This window comes from Nothoprocta perdicaria, unplaced genomic scaffold (assembly GCF_003342845.1).
Source record: "Nothoprocta perdicaria isolate Ctin4 unplaced genomic scaffold, notPer1 scaffold_17, whole genome shotgun sequence".
Classification (NCBI taxonomy): Eukaryota; Metazoa; Chordata; class Aves; order Tinamiformes; family Tinamidae; genus Nothoprocta; species Nothoprocta perdicaria.
This window is the reverse complement of record NW_020454871.1, coordinates 4,577,948-4,596,845: the sequence shown is the minus strand read 5'-3', so window position 1 is coordinate 4,596,845 and position 18,898 is coordinate 4,577,948. Positions and strand designations below refer to the sequence as shown.

Below are 18,898 nucleotides of genomic sequence, written 5' to 3'. Positions count from 1 at the left end.
CCACGCTGCACTCACTGGATCTCTTYGGGTGCTGCAAAGCAGCAGGCGGGGACACCGCTTGGGATGCACAATATAGAGGATAGCTGGAAAATATCCCGGCCGAGCCTTGCAATTCCCGGGATTCCAGCAGCGTGCAGCAGAGGGGACGTCACCACCGCTCTGTGGCACTAAATAGTCACTATGTGTTGAGTATCTCGGCTGGGCACGTGAGAGCAGTTCAAACAATATCCAAAAGGAAGAGCACGTTCTCATTTGTATAGCGCATCGCATCCCGAGGGAACAGCCCCTCACATGAAACCAATTTTAGCATTAATTACAGTACCGCTTTATCGTGTTATAATTTAACTGCCAACCCTTTCCCTTGAAATTAGCAACCGAGGTACATAATATAATCAAACAAGCTTTTTTTTAAAAAGTACATCTTAATATAAATAGTTTATTCAGTGCATGGTTGTGTATACAACAAATAATAAACAACTCTCTGGTACGAGGCAGAAAGCTGCCCGCACAGAACTATGTCGGTTTTGGAGCACAGAATCCAACGATGATTAATGCACAAAATCTTACACGTCATGCAACTCTATGCCAATAGTCCAACTTTCTCCCATGCAACAGACATGATGACCTACATGGAAACCTAACTACATCTTTTTTTTTTTTTAAACAATTGTTTCCAATAGCATGTATAAGTATATGTTGTTTAGGGGGGGTAATCTGTCCTAACGCTCCTCCTACACAATGTTCACGTGCCCATTACAGTGAAAGAAGGACTTTTACAAATAAGACGTTTCTTATAAAAAAAAGGAAGTCACCTTAATTCCACAGGTTCTGTCTTTAGAAAAGAAGCCACAACAATAGTTTAACATGACACACAAAATGGGATTAAGAGAAATCTACCACTGGAGGATAATTTTATCCCTTCCTGCTAACTTCCACTTGGGATAACAAAACAGCTCAATTCCTACAGACTGGGGTTAGCACAAGAACTTTACCAGAAACTACAAATCTATAAAAATTTATATTTCTTTGTGTTTAAAACCACAAGAACACTGTTTACTTGAGCCTGAGACACCAACTCTCAGTTCCAACCCTGAATTTTTGATTTTTTTTTTTAAAGACGTAGCTTTAAAGACCCATTGGAGTTCAGAAATCAAAAAGTTGCTCTATTCCAAATTAAAGGATACATTTTTTTTTTTTTATCAAGCCTTAGATATAAAACGGTAAGCCAAGGAAACAACAGAGTTTACATATTTATTTTCGTTTGCCCCTATAAAACATATAAGCATTAAAATTTCCTTTGAAGAGCAAAAGTGGTCTTTTTTCTTAGTCGGAAAGCAAATTCTTATCAGCAGTGAATGCTGTGAAATGTTTTTGTTTCGTATTCCACAAAGCATAGGAAAGAGAGAAAGACAGAGAGAGAAAGAGCAAGAGAGAAAGAGCTGGACATTTCTTCTCTGAGATTTATTCCGCAGTTATGTTTGCTGGCTATCCAAGTGCCTTGTGATATGCACAAGCATATTCTACATTATTTGGGGTATATCCTTTGACAACCAGTAGATCTAATGGCTGATAAACGAGTGACCTATGCACGTTCGGTGGCTTGTCCCGGGCAACTGAACGTTTGGATGAAAGACTGCTAGTAAGAATTCAACTGCATCCAGAGGTAAGGTTCTGTTTAGAGAGCACTTGGCTGGCCTTAACCTGGCTACGTTGACTCGTTTTGGCTCATGGATTTACCCCCGTTTAGCACTCCTGAAACACTTCTGCTCTTTGTTGGGGTCCCACTTCCAGACCTGGAGAATTCCGTGAGATCGTGGAGAGAAGGCTCCTTGTACATGGCCACTGCAAAGCAAGAAGAGGGCAACACGTCAGCACGGGCTGCTCATCACGCCCTGCATCGCCTGCCYGCCAAAGCTGCATTTTTCATTCAGCAACAAGCCCTGCAAGGAGGGAACGAAGGAAAGGGAGTCGCTCCCTGACAGGAGCTCGCTCTCATTTCAAATGCCTCCTAAGCGAAGCGGAGAGCGTCTTTGAGGGGATGACATTTCAGAGACAGGAGAAAACACGGCCTCCTCCCCCTCCCAATTAAATCACCCACCTAACYGCAGCACATACAAAATGCTGCAAGGTAGACCTGAGCTGATAAAAATCAGCACTTGCTTACTCATGGTGAAGCGCTCTGCCAATAGCTACCATCTGATCTGCTCCTTGTACACAGGGTCTAGACAAATAGGTGAGAAAATGGATTCCTAAGTCTTCTGTTTGGTTTGCTTTGACACGTATCAGAAGTGAGAGGCAACCTCAGCACCAGTTACCTAAAACCTTGTCCCGTATTAGCTTGTAAGCTCGGCCAGCACCCATCCAGGGCTATGCACCTTTGGAATATGCACCCTGAGTTCAGAATGACGCTGCCTTACAAGGTTGTTTAAGAGCATAAAGCARGGTTTCATTCTCCTTAAGGAAGGGGTATAGAGGTTTGCTCTTCTGGAGAATGGGGAGCTCCTCCATGCCACAGCTGAGATCTCTCTCTTTGCATGGACACATGGAGATCCTGGTGGGATCACAGTCCTGATTCAGATGCTACAGTTAACTGGGATAAATCAAGGTCCTTCTAAGACAAATCAGTGCATGTAACCCACATGCATTACCTTTAATTGTCACATACTGGTGTCACATTAACTACAGTTTAATGAGCACTGCGCACTGCAGCTTAGTCCCAGGCAAAAACAGACAAAGAGCCTGTAACATAAAGCAGAGYGTGACAGGATGCACAGGAAGATGCAAGTGGCCAGTGAGCAGCTGTTTGGGCCATTCCAGGTAAAACCTTCATCCCTTGCAGTGCAGAACCCTTGGGCACCTTGAGCATGAAGAAGCTAATGTACCTATTTGGTTTGATGAGGAAAATATGGAAGTGGAGAAACCTAAAAAAAGCAGCTCTGAATGCACTAATGGTATATTACAGAACATTATACTGCTGTTACACAAGCAGCTGARCCCTTCCAATGTGTACACACAGCAATTAAACATTTCCGACCCAGTATAATGTCAGCCCAGACAAACGGAGCCAACCAAGGCAATTACCTTTTAATGGTTTTGGAAGAAAGTGTGCTGCAGGTTTGTTTTTCTTCACGTGGTTTCCTTTCATTATTTCTCCTTCTTTGTTAAGACCCAAGTACCAACCCCGGCCAGACTGTTGCTGTCTGTAGATCATTGAAGAATATGTCACATAGTAGTTTTCAAATACTGATTCTTTGAACTTGCACTCAGGTGTAAAATGTTCCTGTAAGAAAGTAACAGATCAATACGTGCAGAGCTGAATTTCACATCGCTTAATGCAAAAGCATCCAATATTCATTGCTTTTCCAACAGTTAAAAGACATACCTCTCACCCTGCACTATCGGATTATGAAACACTGGCCCTATAAGTATTAACAAAAAGAGTAACACAATTTGAAACCTGTGAAATGACATGGTGAGCAGCTCAGAGCAGCATAATAAAACCTTTTGGAACAACGAGCAAAAACTCTCAGTGACGAATTATTGAGTGATGCAACTAATGGATATTAGGCAGCCACAGCCCTAGTGTCAACCACAAGGGACCAGCTGCAGCTCAGGACATGTAAAGCCTCTTTGCATTAACTGCTACCCTTAACTGCTCGCGGGGAAAGTGAAATCAAATTCAAAGGCAGGAGGCCATCAGCAAATGGTTTCTTACTAACCCAGCAATATTAAGTTAGCCTCTAGCAGCTGCCTCTTCGGTCCAAGCTCTGCTCTTTCAGCACCCAGCAGGTCATGCAGTGCAAGGCTGGCTGTCAGCAACCCCCTGGAAACATCAGCCTCTGCTCTGAAAACGGTAGGAGTTAAATGGTGCAAAACCTGTGGTGCAAAGCCTGTAGGACCAAGCTTTATTCCCCACATGGAGCTGCACCATCTTTTCAGAGGGTGTAGGGTTGGGTTAATAGCTAAAATAAGGAGCAGCAAAACGGGAGAGAGCCTTTTTCTTCCCACCTGAGGAATGAMTGTCTCTCACTGTGTAATGGCCTTGACTCCATCAATACCTTTGGGCACGATTGATCAAGACAGAAAAAAAGATGGTGCAGAYGTGCAACACGGCAAGATGGTCTTAGATCCACCTAGGACCAAAACGTCCGTCCCAAAACAACCATTCCCTTGCTTCCTAGGTAAGTTCTCTGTTGATATATACATATATATTTGTTTATTTTAAGGTTATATGTTTTGAGAAGGTCTCAGCTTTGGACTCCATAAAGGACCAAAGAGGAAGGGCCTGGTCTGCTGGTGCAGATGCAAGCACCATAATCCTGCGTAGCRCTGCATTTCAGAGCAGCCAGCTGCTAGTCTCTATCTGCGAAGTGAGGCAGCTTCAGCAGAACTGTCCTCACGTGTGAGCCTCCTAGAGCAACGGGAAAGCAAGCAAGAAAAATCGAGCTCGCATAATGATGGCGATTTTGATTTAAAAAAAAAATCGCAGGAAATTAAATGTCTCAGGAGCTTAAGATGTTCTTATCTAGTCTCTCAAATATTCCTGACTGAGAAAAAGATGGCATTTTAAATTYTCCCCACATCTTTTGCTGTTTTGTCTTCTTGTAGGAGAAAGAAAAAAAACCCCATATGCCTCTGACTGGCACTCGTTTCAACAAAGAATGTGAAATAAGCAATTTTCTCCTTTTTCCTCCAAGCTAATTGGCTGTTATTTAGTTAATTGACAATTGGTTTCAATCACTGTCAAGCAGAGACAGGCACTGTATTTTTAAAAGATTTCTAAATAAAAGCCTTCCATCACTTTACCCTGCCCAGCGCTTGCTGTGTTAATAAGGGCTATTGCAAGGATATCATCCAATTAGCGGACAAATGGAAACTACCAGGCTCCCAATGGAAGATTATGGTTTATGTACAGTAATTTGGAGCCGTTTAGGGTACAAAGGGCCTCCCTGCTTGCCATGCCAGAGGTGCGGGTCATGAACGGAGGACACACATGCAGGAGATTGAAATAGTGGGGACAGAAAGATCCTAAAAMACCTGTTTCACCCTTATTTTTCCCTTGGGCTAACAAGTCCATGTCAATCCCCTTCTGTTTTTTGCTGCACTAGCCCAGACCACCTCTTCCACTTGACTGTTTAGCATAAGATCATGCTCATTTATCCATAATTTCTGAGCTATTTTAAGACTTCTTAGAATTCCAGGGAATTCTAAGACCTTAAACAGCCATATCAGKAGATGTGTACAATAACAGCAATGCCACATCAGCTTTTCCTATCTCTCAACTGTCCTGAAAGTCCACCTTTCCGTAAAGTCCATAATTTGAATGAGACCTAAGGAGTCAATTGCTCTGAATACATTGCTACATAAAACCAATAAAAAAAAGACCAAGCATTTGTATGAAATAACATTTCCAGAAGTCAAGAACGATGCGTCTATGCAACAATAAATCCTGCCCACCAGAGCTCTGCACACTTGCCCCCAAACAACAAATGAAAGAAGGAACAAATAAAACTTTTTWAAAAAAGTACTGCATTCATTGCAGCCATGGCTCAGTCATGCTTAAGTAAGCAAAAGGCTGAACTGTCAGACGCTTCCCCTTGGTTTTGATCTGATCAGCTGAACTACTGAAATGTATGAATACATCTTCAGCTGCATTAAATACAAAAAAAATATTTTTGTGCAYGATAATATAGTAAAAAGGCATTACAGCATGCCTTTAGAATGGCTGTACCTCCAAGCAGATGACTAGATTACCAAGGGAAAGAAAAATTGCAACTTAAGTAATTTTCGAAACAATTAAAATCTATCTCATTAAAATCTCAGTCCAGTCTCTTCCGTGCAAAACACTGTGTTACAGCACTGCCAAAGCTGAAAGCTACAATAACATTAAAACCAAGGTGGCATTCTTCCTGCTCTGACTGTGCAAAGGCCACTGTTACAAGCCAAACATCATCCAAAATATCACCAACAAACCCACCTACACTGCAGGACTCGATAGTAATGATCCTGGCCATCAAAAGGTGGCAACCTTGGAGTGTCACCCCCCTCATCCCCTTAACAGAAAATGGGAAATCTGATTTAAAGACAAAATAAAATAAATAAAATAAAATAAAATAAAATAAAATAAAATAAAATAAAATAAAATAAAATAAAATAAAATAAAATAAAATAAAATAAAATAAAATATCTAGTCAGGAGGATGGCTGCAGGCACAGTGTACACAGGGCTGCTGAAGAGGCCTGCTCAGGGCTATTTGGTATAAACTGTGTTTACATCGTGAATACCATCAGCAGGGAACATGACCAAATATTTTACAAAGTTGAAAGTTTAAGTTATTAGGGTAGTTGTTTGTTAATTGTTTTTTACAGAAAAGTACAGGTTGAATATCCCGCAGGTWCTGTACAGCAGTTGGACAGAATAATCTGAAATTTTATTCAGATAAATTTAGTGCTAGGGGCATGAATAAGCATTAAAAAAAAAATTGGAAATACTTGGGAAAAGTATTGGGATACTTGGGAAGTGCTCTATCATATTGAGCATAAAGTTATGTTCAATTTAATCAATGACTCTGCCTGCTTATGGGATTCATTCTTGATTTTCTCCACCTAATGAAAATTGGATTTTTTCCCTCCGTATCCTGCTTTCTTTGCGGACTGTAATGTATCCCAGGATTCCATTCTATAATCATGATTTTTTGGAGGAGCCTCTTTAAGGCTCCTGAGTAGTGATTTTCTGCGCCAGTAAGCCTGCCTTTTATATTAAAAGGGATTGATTTTCTCCATGCACGTGAAGTTGCAGGGCGTATCCTCCGGGTCACCATCCTGCAATGTGCAGTGATATCAACAGCTCAAGACGTGAACACTTCAACTTTTAAGTTACAAGAAATAGCAGCTTCTGGAGTAGCAGTGTGAGGAGCCAGCGTGACGAAACTGGAATTTTGTGAAGCGACCAAAATCTGCTTGCTGTGATGACGGAAACTTGAACCAATTTATTCTGTATAAGAACTAACAAAGTTCTCACAGAGAGGTTCCAATCTCAGAAAATCRTCAATTTTGCTTAAATTTACCTCTTGTAAGGAAACCTGGTGATTTTAGTGGGAGCAACTCACAACACATGAATATGCACCRGTCTTGTAGGGCTGTAATTAGGAAATCTGTGTGACCTTCTCATCATGACTACACAGAGCAGTCACTGGTCCCAGCAAAGGATGTGTCTTCTCAAAAATAGTGCTTATATGGGCTTTGGAAGGCAGATGCCTTATTAGTGCTTCTTCCAGRTGAGCTCTCACAAAACTGCTGTAGATACCCAAAGTCCTCAGAGAGGGCTGCAAAGCTAACCTGATTAGTGTTGGAACAAAACAGCTGAGCAAGAATTTGTGGAAGGGAATAATTCCCCTCGAGTTCACCACATTTTGAAGCCATTGCACCAGCTGCATGAGCATGCTGGGGAGAAAACTGCATTCAAAATTATGTAGATGAGACATAGTCCTTAACAATGAGAACCCACTTGCTGCCTAGAGTGACAGAAAGACACAACTTCTCTTAAAAGTGATCCCAAGCAATTCCAGAGCATAAAATTCCATAGCACGGAAAAATTTGGGATATTGCCATAAACTGAATTCTATGAAGTGCAAAAACTCTTYGGTATGTCAATTTATTTAGGACATCACTTCCAAAAAGAGGAAAATGGACCCAAGGAAACAGCTGGTTATCCACCATCTCCAAAGTGAGATTTAAGATTGTCACTTGGTATTCTCTGAATYTATGAAGGAAGCATTAAGAGACTCTTATAATTATTCCCCTGACATTGTTCTTTCACACAGCAAATCAAAGGCACAAACTTCAGGGCAAAATGCACACAGTGAACTGAAGCAGAAAACAAATTAATCACACATACCAAGATATACAGGTTTAAGYTTCCTTCCTTCCTTCTCAGTACTAATCAGTGCCTCAGTTTAAGAAAATGTGTCCAAGTCATCTTTGCCAGATTTTTAAGAGGTATTTAGGCACATCAATAAGTACCTGTGTAAGGCTTGGTGTGTTACTTCTCAGCTTGTTCTGCCCATGAGATGGATGTGCTGCCTGACAACTCCAAGGGGAATGACTACAAGCCTGCAAGCACTGCTGAAATTTAATTGATACAGGATCGTATTACTGTATTGATTAACCAAAACACTCCCTAACTGGGGCAAGTGAACTAAAGCATGATACATGCAAAATAGAGMCCCTCTTTTGATTACTGCAGAGAAAATTAATCCTGTTAGAGAAGATGTGCAAGGTGATTTCGTGTTCTGCAAGAGGCCCAGGAGAACACCTTGCACATGTCAAACATTTTTGCTAACTGTGCCCCTTGCTAATCCTGCCCACGAAGTTATGAGACTTATTGCAAGCTACTCAACCTAAATAAGAAGGAGAGGAGATCCCTGTTGTCTCATATGCTTCCCTGCATCAGCACAGAGCTACACTGAAGATGTTCTCCCCTACCCTCCCTGGGTGCATGGTACGGGAAAGCCTCTGCAATTTCCAGAATGATCAAACCCTCTATAAATATTTCAACACCTCCTAACGTTTGCTTCTACCCTTTTGATTTCTCTAGCTTTAGGGCATAAGACTTGCCGGCCCCAGTTCAAAATTAGAGAAGTTCTAGTAAGATAAAAGCAAGTATCTAGCCTTTAAACACTGCCTGTTTTGTGAAACTTGGGAAGGATCATTAAGCAGTAAGCGCCTGTCAGGTTATCTGAAGGCTCTAAACCAGACTGAGGCAGGGGATCGACATATGTGGCACAATCCTAGTATTAACGAGACACTGCTTTTTAAATATATTTAATTTCAATTGTTTCATGCATACAAAAGTCCTCTTACTGCTTCAGAATCCAGAAAGGAAACTCTGTGCATTAATCTGTTCTTAAGCCTCTTTAGAGAGAGAGATCTTCATAAGCATGGGCTTGGTGTTAGACAAAAGAAGAAAAGGTGTTAGAATAAATTTCTCAATGTCTAGCCAAAGATTGCATGGCATGATAAAGCCCCAGAGAAGGAATTCATGGATAATATTCCCTTGTCCGATCAAACACCTCTGGCTCAGGCAGTCCCCAGCTGTGTGTCACTGAAAGGCAGAAGGTGGAAGTGTCCTGCATGTTTGCTCTGCCCTTGGGCACTCTCTTGTCAMACTCTGCTCCAGGTATACCTTCCTGGACGTTGGTTCTGACCTGCTACGTCTTCTCATCATCTCCCTCCTGCTGGACTGAGTCGGGCAGAGCAACTCCCTCCAMCCAGGTGACCAAAGCACCAAGATCCACCTCATGAGCACATCAAGTGTACAAGAGGAGCTGCCTCAACATGCAGCCTACATGGACTACTGAAAATAGGGATGTTGGAAGAGATGTGCTCCCTGATAACATACTGGGAAAGAGCCTGCCTGCTCAACCCCAACAAGAAGTCCCGTCACCTTGCCTTGCAAGGGCAGCTGAAGCAGGTAGATCCCTATAGTTCACTTCAGCAGACTCGTGATCATGTCAGCTGGGTACTCTTGCTCCCATTCGTGCCTTTAGCAAAACTCCTGCTTTTTTTTCTTGACAAGAGGAAGATTTCCCTTCCCCAAGCAGCAAGCTTGTTTTATAATTCTCCCAAGCTCCTGATCTCAGTTTCCTGGGGCGCTGGCTTGCACAGGTGATGCCAGCACTGTGAAAACCCATCTAAAAGGTGASGGTTGTTGTGCTTAAGCTAAGTAAACTTATCTTCATTTCATAATTTTCTTTTCTCTGCTTTTAACTCTGGAAAACAGCTTATGAAAGTACCCAGTGTGCCTCTTCTGTGCCATTCATTACCCCACATCTCTCTATCATGTCCCCGCTTATTCATCTCTTGTCTTAACTAAGCAGGCCTAATCGTTTTAAATCTCTCCTCCTATGAAAGGTTCTCGGTGCCTGTAATCATTTTCATTACCCTTCAGTGAATCCTTTCAATTTTTTTCTATATAATTTCCAGAAATGAAACTCAACATTTAAAAAGAGGCTGCACCACTGAGTTGTATAATGGAGGTAAGATATTTTCATCGTTTATCTTACGACAAAGTAAAATGGTCTTTGCTGTTCAGTTTGGCCATTGTGCATTTGTATAAAAGTTCCATATCTTCTAAATTGTGCGTCTGATAAATACAGTCCAATTTTATAGCATTGCTGACCTYCTGATCAGTGTACCCAAGCCTAAAAATTAAAGGAACAGACAAGGAAGCACAAGGCAGATATGAAGGTTTTTTTTCCCCCAGCACTGCAGTAGAAAGCCCCGAAGATGGTTGGCAGCCTATTCAATGGCATGCCCRTTATTGCACAGATAACCTCCCAGCCACTGCAATCAGATTTCTAGCAGTTAGAATTGACATCAAATCTTGGTTTTGTCAAATCTGACACAGCTGTTGTGCAGAATGTCCTCAACTTAAGTGTGCCAGACGTTACTTCTTTATGAAAAACAGATCCAAGCTGAAGAGCTCCTTTCAAGGTATGGGGCTGTATATTCTGCTCCCAGCTAAACACAGCCGTGTGCCCCCTTGGTTTAGCTTCAGAGCCTGTTGTCACTCTCTGAACAGGGCTAGTGACACATTGGTTGGGGCACCGTTTGCCGGGGCAGCATTGCTGCCTGATGGTGGCCCCATGAGTTTGGTCAAGCAGGAGGAGGTGCAGCAGGCTCTAGTGTCCATGCTGGGCATCTTCTGCTTCAGGAGGAATGGGGCTGGAGCACTTTCAGCACCAACAGCTCCCAAGACACTCKCATCCTTTCGTGCTTGCCACGCTCCCCGCACTGCGGAGCAACCCCAACCAGCTCCATGGAAGCAGCAGAGCTCGTGAGTGGTGTGTGGGATTTGCTGCTGTACCCTCCTCCCAGGACATTGACCCTGGGGTGTGGAGATACAGGAGATCTCCAGGCTGTCATCCATGAATTCATCCAGGTTTATCTTTAAGTACTGGAGAAACAGTAATCTAATCAGGGTTTGCAGCACGCTCTACATCCGCCTGTTTAATTACAAGCAGGGACACATCCATTTTACTAGTGGATATTCCTAAAATCCTGTTGAAGAAAAGCACTCCAGAGCTAGCTGGGACCTCCACAAACTACCACGGGGCACCTCCCTGCCACCAACTACTTCTAAAGAAGAAAGACGGGGGCTGCCTGGGAGGAGGAGCTCAGGGACAAATACTGCCAAATTCTCTTTTTTTTTCCCAGGCACTAGAAATCGCCTCTGCTCGCTGACTGCAAGAAGCTGCAAGCAGAAGATAAATAACAGCGGGAGCTGCAGGAGAAGAAATAACGCCACATTCCATCAAGTAGGCCCTTCCTTCACTGCCAGCCCAGACTATGTTCCACACAAAAGGACATCCTTGCAACTCGGCCTGCGTATTTATTTTATTAATGTGGCTGCATATTTACAACGCTATGGATTAGCCAACACCATCAATGGCATTCAATAACGTCTTTGTAGTTCTCAGCAATGCCATTTGTCCTGTCTGCTGTTATTTCTCTTGTGCAGTTAGCAGGGCTCTCACAYGGCTGCTGCTATCTCCCCAGACCATTTCTCTGGGCTGGAATTGCTCTCTTAGAGGTGTTGCGCTGATACAAACATTATCAGACATATTTTGGGAAGCAAGCGCACGGCTCTGTAAAGTCCTAAGTGCAGTATAGCCTTTGAACTGGCATTATATACCAAAAATAATAATACCGCCAAATTAATAGACCCATTAATCAGGCTTTTATCCTGCAAAGCATTATATTGCACGCTTAATTTTAAACATGGATAATTTCAGTGAGGGCAAGTTAAGCTGGTCATTACAATGAATGAAAGCAATGAATCTTTCAGCACCTGATCCCAAACATTATGAGCAAGGGAAACACTACCCAGGATTTTAGTGCATTTTGGGTAGCTTTGAAATGGTCGTATAGTATGTAAAGAAAAGTACATCTACCTTGCTTTAAGAAATAAAGGGTATTTGATGTTCTATTAATTCAGCTTAGATGCTTATTATGTGGTGTAAGCAATATAAACCAAGCTTAATAATAACGGGAACGTCACAGGTTCAAGAGCTGGTTGGCTCAAACCCTGACCAAAGTGGCATTTCTCTGTGACAAAATGTTAATGAGACCTTTTCAAATGAGCTTGATTTTCTGCAATCCATTTATTCATGAATGTCACGGATGGCTGTTTCTCAAACCTGCGCCGTTTGACAGTGCCTGGGCATTCCTGGCAGTCAGGCTGGCTTCACGCTACAGCTCGGCAATGCTCGCCGGGACGCSGCCGCCCTCGCGGCTCCCTAGATGATGCTGTGGAAAACACACTGCAAAGAGCATCCCAGAGGGCTGCTCGTGTCGGCTGGCAGGCTAATTGTGGGATCTGAGAAGCTGCAGATGGCAACAACTTTTTTTAAAAGGAAAATAACCAAGGTTTGCACAAGGGAGATGAGAAATGAAGACTGCCACRTGCGAGAAAATACTGGTTTTGGCAAATACGGACCCAAACTAAGAAGGCAYATATACATAGCCTGGACTAAGTTTCTTTCTATACAGGTATACCTTCCTTTCAAGCAACACTTAGAGGGTCCAATTAATAGAAATCTAATTTGGGGGAGTTTTCCAGCTTCTCACACTGCAAAGCATGAAAGATGGGCACATGAGGGTTCCTTCAGGATAGGGCTTTGGGCTTTATGGCTCCTTTTCTGGTGGTCTCCAGTAAGTCACGTAATTTGGAAGGAAACAAGTCTCTCTCATACCTCCCTTCACAACACGCTAAGCCATTACCACTCGGAGACCAGGCTGCATGATGAACAACCTCTTAAAAGTCACAGAGCCGTCTCACAGCTGCCCCCAAAGAAGCTAAGAATAAACAATTTATTTTTCAGCAAACTATGGGAAATTTTCTTTAAATCAAACAYACAGTTTAATGGGAACTCCTGCGCTTCTGCGAGGCTGCCTGACCACAGCGATAAGCACATAAAGCTCTGCTGCTTTCTCGTTCCCACACTGCGGTACAGGCTTCACAAGGCTCTGCCGTTTGGTTATTTTATGTCTCACTTCCTGATGCCCCTTGGCTTGCAGCTGATTACTCTGGAGCCAGACATGAGGCAGACACGGGGCTGCTGCTGTCTAGGCAGGACAGGAGACCTGGGGCCTGGGCAAACACTTGCRAGGCTCGTTTTAAACCTGGGAGGCAGCCAATCGTCCCTGGGATGGGTACAATTTAAAACCCTAACCTAAGATAGCCTTGCAGATTTCTGGGAACAGCGTGGAGCATTTGCTCCACCAGCCAAACATTGCAGACCTGTATTTTACAATTTTGCAGCAGGAGAGCCTTGTTGTCATTCCAAGTTATTGCACGGAGAACATGACGATTTGGCAAAACAATAAATACAAAAATACGTACGACCACTCCCTGGTTTAGAGCTGCTGCTTTCTCGACTGCATTAGCAAGTCTCTTAGACTTCCTGAGAACTCAAGTCAAGGAACATTTAACATCTCATTCTCAATTTATTCTCACTGTACTATGTGCTGAGCAGGCAGGGAATTCTCTGACAAGATTTAGAAGGGTTTCAGTGCAGAGAAATCTTTGTTCCTGAATTATACAAGAAGCTGAAGGATGTGAGCACCTTGGTTTTAAAAATAAACTCCCCATCTCTGCCAGGGAAAGGCCTGTTAAGCACAGTTAAGACAAAGAACTCCTAGCACTTAATTAACAGCTGCTGTGCCTTGTACTGCAAGGAGACATGTGGGAGCTAAGTCCACTGCTCAGTCTGAAGAAGCACTTGGGTTTTTCTTTTCTTGAGAATATAATCTACTTTGCATCGGTCCTCCTTCTAAAATCTGGTTATCTGTTTCCAAATCAGTGTCTATGGGGCYGACTGCAAGCTCTGACGCATCTCACCTGCCTCTGGGCACTCCAAAGCAGYCCTGGAGTTAACATCTGCCCACGCGGGGGCTTCTCCTGGGAGGAGGAGTCTTTTATAGCAGTATTTTATAGGAATATTTTATAGAAGAGGGTTTTAGTGCTGGTCTGACCCAGGCCAGAGCAAGTCTGCCCCAGATAGTCTCAGCATTGGCAATCTGACTGCTGGAATAGGAAAAAATTACCTTGAATACATCTCAGATATGTTTTTGCTTTGCAATATATTTTTTTTTTCCCCTCTTCACTGGAACGGCCCCCAAACCTTATAGCCTTGTTCTGGCAAAGCTCCCGTTGAAGCGAATCACAACTTTGCCTGAGTTAGTGCTCCAAGACTGAGCTCTAAATTATTAAAAGTGAATGATATGTTAGAATTTATGTCCATTTTCAAAACAGTCTAGTAAAGTTAGACAAAGATCCTTTGAAACTCATGGAAGGTACGTGGCTGAACTCCCTAGCCTGCCAGGAAACCTTAGCCCTGGCTTTTTAGTGAGACACGGTGCCTCTTAAATCTCATATTTTAATCATCCTCCTGCCGTACATTGCAGAGCTCTTACCCCATTTATTTTGGTGCACACATACCCGTCACCATTAACAGCTTTACAAGATAACGAGCCCTGTCTATCCCATCCTGACGTCCTCCTGCATCCCATCTGGGACCGTTGCCACATGCACACGTGCTCCAAGGGACCCGCCACTGGCCGCAATACAACATAAAAATTAGCACCTTATCACAGATTCCTCAACTTTCATTACAGCAGAATATTTTTATAATCACTAATAACTGGCTTTACTTTGGTAGGGCAGATTGATTGAGTGCACAGAGTAATTATTCTCCCTCTATAGGATGCAGCAGCTTGGCTGCAGGTCCCACATGTTTTCAAATCAAGACCAAGGGAGATTTAGAGCTCTTTGCTTTACTGTATCCTATCAGTGCATGTTTATTATTGAAAGGAGGCTTCTGTTATTGCTGAAAACAGCTACACAGCCACAGAATACAGACTGCAAAACGACGTGGAAGAAAACGATTAATTTCTTCCCCTAGATTTTGAAAAGCCATTACCTGTTTTTGAATGACACTTCCAATTCTACAYGGGGAACTGCTAAAGCATTTACATAAGAATACAAAAATGCACACATTATCACTGCAGGAAGCACTTAAAATTTAAGATAATTATATAGTATGGRAACGATTTCAAAGGGCTCAAACAAAATAACAACTAATTCTAGAGAGTCACCCTTTAAGATGATTATTACTCTGCACTACTGCTGATCTCTCCCTAAAAAATCCTCCTCTTTACAATTATATGCACATTATAAATTCCTACTTTGTTCTTCCACCATCAAGTTCCTACAGCTGCAGCTGAAAAATTTGCATTCCCTGAGAACCTAACAAGACAACCAAAATATTCACACTGTGCACAGAGGTAAAACACTGGGAATGCCAGGAGCTGCCAGGAGCAGGGGATGCTTCTTCCTCCCCACACAAACTGATGGAAAGGAGTCAAATCTCCCTTGGTCAGCAGATTTCCAAGTCAYTTTTGCTAAACAAAAAGCACGCTGGAGCTCACAAATGATGGAATGAATTTAAGAGAGAAAATTCAGTTTTCTATCATCTTTCTTTTCTTCTTCTTTTTTTTTTTAAATCTCACTCTTCCCCTATTTTATTTTCTTGTATAAGTCCTCGTATAATATCCAGCCTGTTTCTCTGTTTTTCTTCACAAGAGCTGGCAATGTCAAATCTTTGCAATTTTCTTTTTACACACAAGCACAAAAGTACATATTAAACTTGCAGCAAGTAGAAGTCTCTTGTCTGAAAAGATATGGGGAAAGGSCAAGAAAAAATATGAAAAAATCTCAACAAATAGGCTATGACTGCATTTAAATAATAATAATAGGTGCTGCTCCCTCGGCTGCTGCTAAGGGAGCAAATTGAAGCATCGGAGGTCTGAGCAAACTGAGCTGCCTGATTGGCAACAGGGGGTTCCTGAGCAAATCTAATGGTGTTTGTACTCAAAAATATGGGCAGAAACCCTTAGGAAGAGCAGCCAGAGCACCTACCTTGTGCAGGTCACTGCATGGGTAGCAGCACCGAGGTGGCCTCCGTTCTTGCCATACCTCGTCCATGAAGGACAGCAATTACTATTAACAGCTGTCTCGGGAGAGAGGTAACGAGAGTTGCCAGGCTACGACATTGCTTTTAAAAGCAGGTTCGCCACACTCACTCTAAAGTGAACTATAAAAGTCTATCTGAAACCTCCAAGCTGCATACCCACCATGCAGCTTGCAAGGACCTGTCTGGAAGGAGCAGTAATTACACGGTCAACAAGGTGCTCTGCCTTTGCAGCAGAGCCCATATCTCCTGAATTGCGGTCACCAAAACCTTATGAGCAGTGGAAAAGCCACAAAAGATATGCTAAGTGATAGCCCAGGTGTAGCCTTCTGGTGTGGACACAACCTGGTCCAACATCTTCAACCAGCCCACACCGTACGGGGCTGCTTAGCCACCGTGGCCTGGGACAAAMCCCTTTGCAACGGCCCGTGGTCCCAGGGACACTCGTTGGGAGCTGCTGGTACTAAAATAGGCAGCGTGCTCTATCCAATTGCCTATTTTGTAAAACAGCAGTGATGACAACTGTGAGAGGTAATTAGAGCCTGCACTCCATTGTGAGAATGAAGACTCCTAAACGGCGCCGAGCGCAATCGCATTTACACAGGTGAATCGTGCTAAGGGAAAAAACATCAAGGACAAAAAAAGCAGCTTCTAAGAGAGTCGCCCTCCCTGTCCCCAGTAACTGTAGCTAGTAGTGACACTAGTCAAGAATGCATAGGGCTGAATTATGTCTAYGGAAATATCTATTTATATTAAATTCCTAAGGATCGTAGCAAGAAAGCTTGTAACCTGAACTATCAAATGATACAGAGGATAACTCATGGTTGGATGTTTTAAAGGATACCTCTAACATACAATCATACGTAGTTAGTGATTTACAAATAATTTACTTCTATACCCCAGGCAAAGATGCAAAGCACAATAGGTTTGAAAAATCTAGTTTTAACTCTTACTGCTGAAGAAAAAGCACCTGGAATTGATCACTTTTCACAGCATCAGAGATCAAGATAATRGAATTGCAGCTTTCCATCAGAAAGAAGCAAAATGATTTATCCCAAACGAATTTCCACCAGATCAACAGTGGCAAGGCAGCTCGTTAGGCTGAGAACCAACTGCACAGAACACCTTAAAATCCTGCAGACACACTTGGTAATTTTAGCTTCTTTGAACTAACGTCTCGGACTGAATGAAACAACACGCCGGCACACAGAGTGCTGGAAATGCAAGATCAGTAATTAATACAAATTTCCTGGAGGGAGAGCTGAGTTCCCGAGGGCGATGAAGGAACATCATTACCTAGTTTACACCTTCCCCTTCCTGCTTTGCCCTGCACAGGGTCTCATATTAGCAGGCAGGTTGCAAAGGASAGGACTGAGCTATTTGTGTCATCTTTTCATAATTTTTGTGAACAACCTTCTACCTCAGCTTATCTGAGTAGTAATCATAGTTATTGTCTCTCGGCATCAGGGAACTCTACAGTAGTCCTGTCGTGGTTGCACGTTTGCTTCAGTAGATCTCTGGTTTGCTGGACATGTTGCAGACATTCACGAAGGAGACCAATCGGCCCCAAGAAACACCAGATTAAAGGAAACACCAGGTTAAAGGATAAGGATGATGAAGATGAAAAAAATGTTCTGCAGAGGCAGCCTGGAAATGGGGTCTCAGAAAGAGGCAGCACTGAAATGCTCAGAAACCTCAGCAGTCAGAGTGCTTCCTATTTTCAGCAACAAGTTGGGCACTTAGGTTAAACCTGGGAAGGCATGAGGTGATTTAGGAGCACAGATCTCTGTTTTGCCATGAATCTTGGCTGCCTGCATCCTCACGCTGCTTTGGGGATGGGTCTGCCAGAGCACCTCAGATGCTATTCCCACAGGAGATGCTTTACAGAGGAGGAATCTGAAACCAAGTTCTTACATGTTTTGCCCAAGGCTAATGAAGAATATATTTCCCAACGTGGATTAAAACCCAAAAACACGTGTTACAGTACCACTGTTTTTAGAGAAGACTTATTTTCTACCCTGATTTCACAAGTTTTCCTGCACATTAAGGTAGAGACAAGTTTGGAGTTTGTCTCCAAACCTGCATGAAGCCCCATCCTTGTGGTCTCATCACATGGCTATCCTGCTATATTGCCAAACCTATCTTTTGCCTTTCCCTCTAAATCTTTTCATGCTCTGCTCTTGGGAAGGTTCATCCAGTATTTAYCCAATGCCACATGACAAGTAAACTCAATCTCACTGCTTGACATCAATGCAAAGCTAGGCTACACCAACTGCAAGATAATACCATGGTTTTAAAAATTAGTTAGGCACTGCACTGAGCTCTAAAAAGCATCTCCATTCCTGGTCAAAATGAGTGCATGGTGGTGGTGAAATGGGTGGGAAGGCCTGGTGGTGATGGCTGTACCAGGAAAACAAGCTTAACATGAGGCTTAACATGCATCAACCACTGCACATTGCACGAGCTGCAGTGCGTAGCTACAAGTAAGTCAAGTACTTTATTTGTGTAATTACAAGGAACCAGCCCCTTGGGGTGGCAGAAATAATTCAGCATACTAGCTAAAAATGAGCTTTCTGAGAACATTTACACTAGTATAATCTGATGGGATGCAGAGTTCTGGAAAATAAATGCCAGAGGGGATGAGAACACAGCTAAAGCTAATTTATTTTTTAAATCAAGTGAATATTCACTTTTTTTTTTCCCCCCCTCTGTATTTGCTCAGCTTTAATGAATAGCTCCTTCGCTCTTCATGTCCCTCTCCTCCATTTCAGGCATCACATCCCAAGCTGGGGAGCTGCATCCAAGGCTCGGCACAGCTTGCTGAGACCAGCACACACGGAGCCAAGGAAGTTCAGCCTCAAGGCA

At 42.9% G+C, this 18,898-nt stretch overlaps 1 protein-coding gene across 2 annotated transcripts in view; it reads right to left on the bottom strand.

The window, feature by feature from the left end:
- Positions 1-395: 395 nt before the first annotated feature.
- Positions 396-18,898, bottom strand: part of FGF13 (fibroblast growth factor 13) — a 102,887-nt gene continuing 84,384 nt past the window's right edge. For both annotated transcript variants that reach the window (XM_026035959.1, XM_026035958.1), the window contains exons 4-5: positions 3,082-3,280; positions 396-1,842 (exon numbers count right to left, since the gene is read on the bottom strand). In XM_026035959.1, the coding sequence (XP_025891744.1) occupies positions 1,706-1,842; positions 3,082-3,280 (336 nt within the window). In that variant the 3' untranslated portion in view covers positions 396-1,705. The remainder of the gene's footprint in view (positions 1,843-3,081; positions 3,281-18,898) is intronic.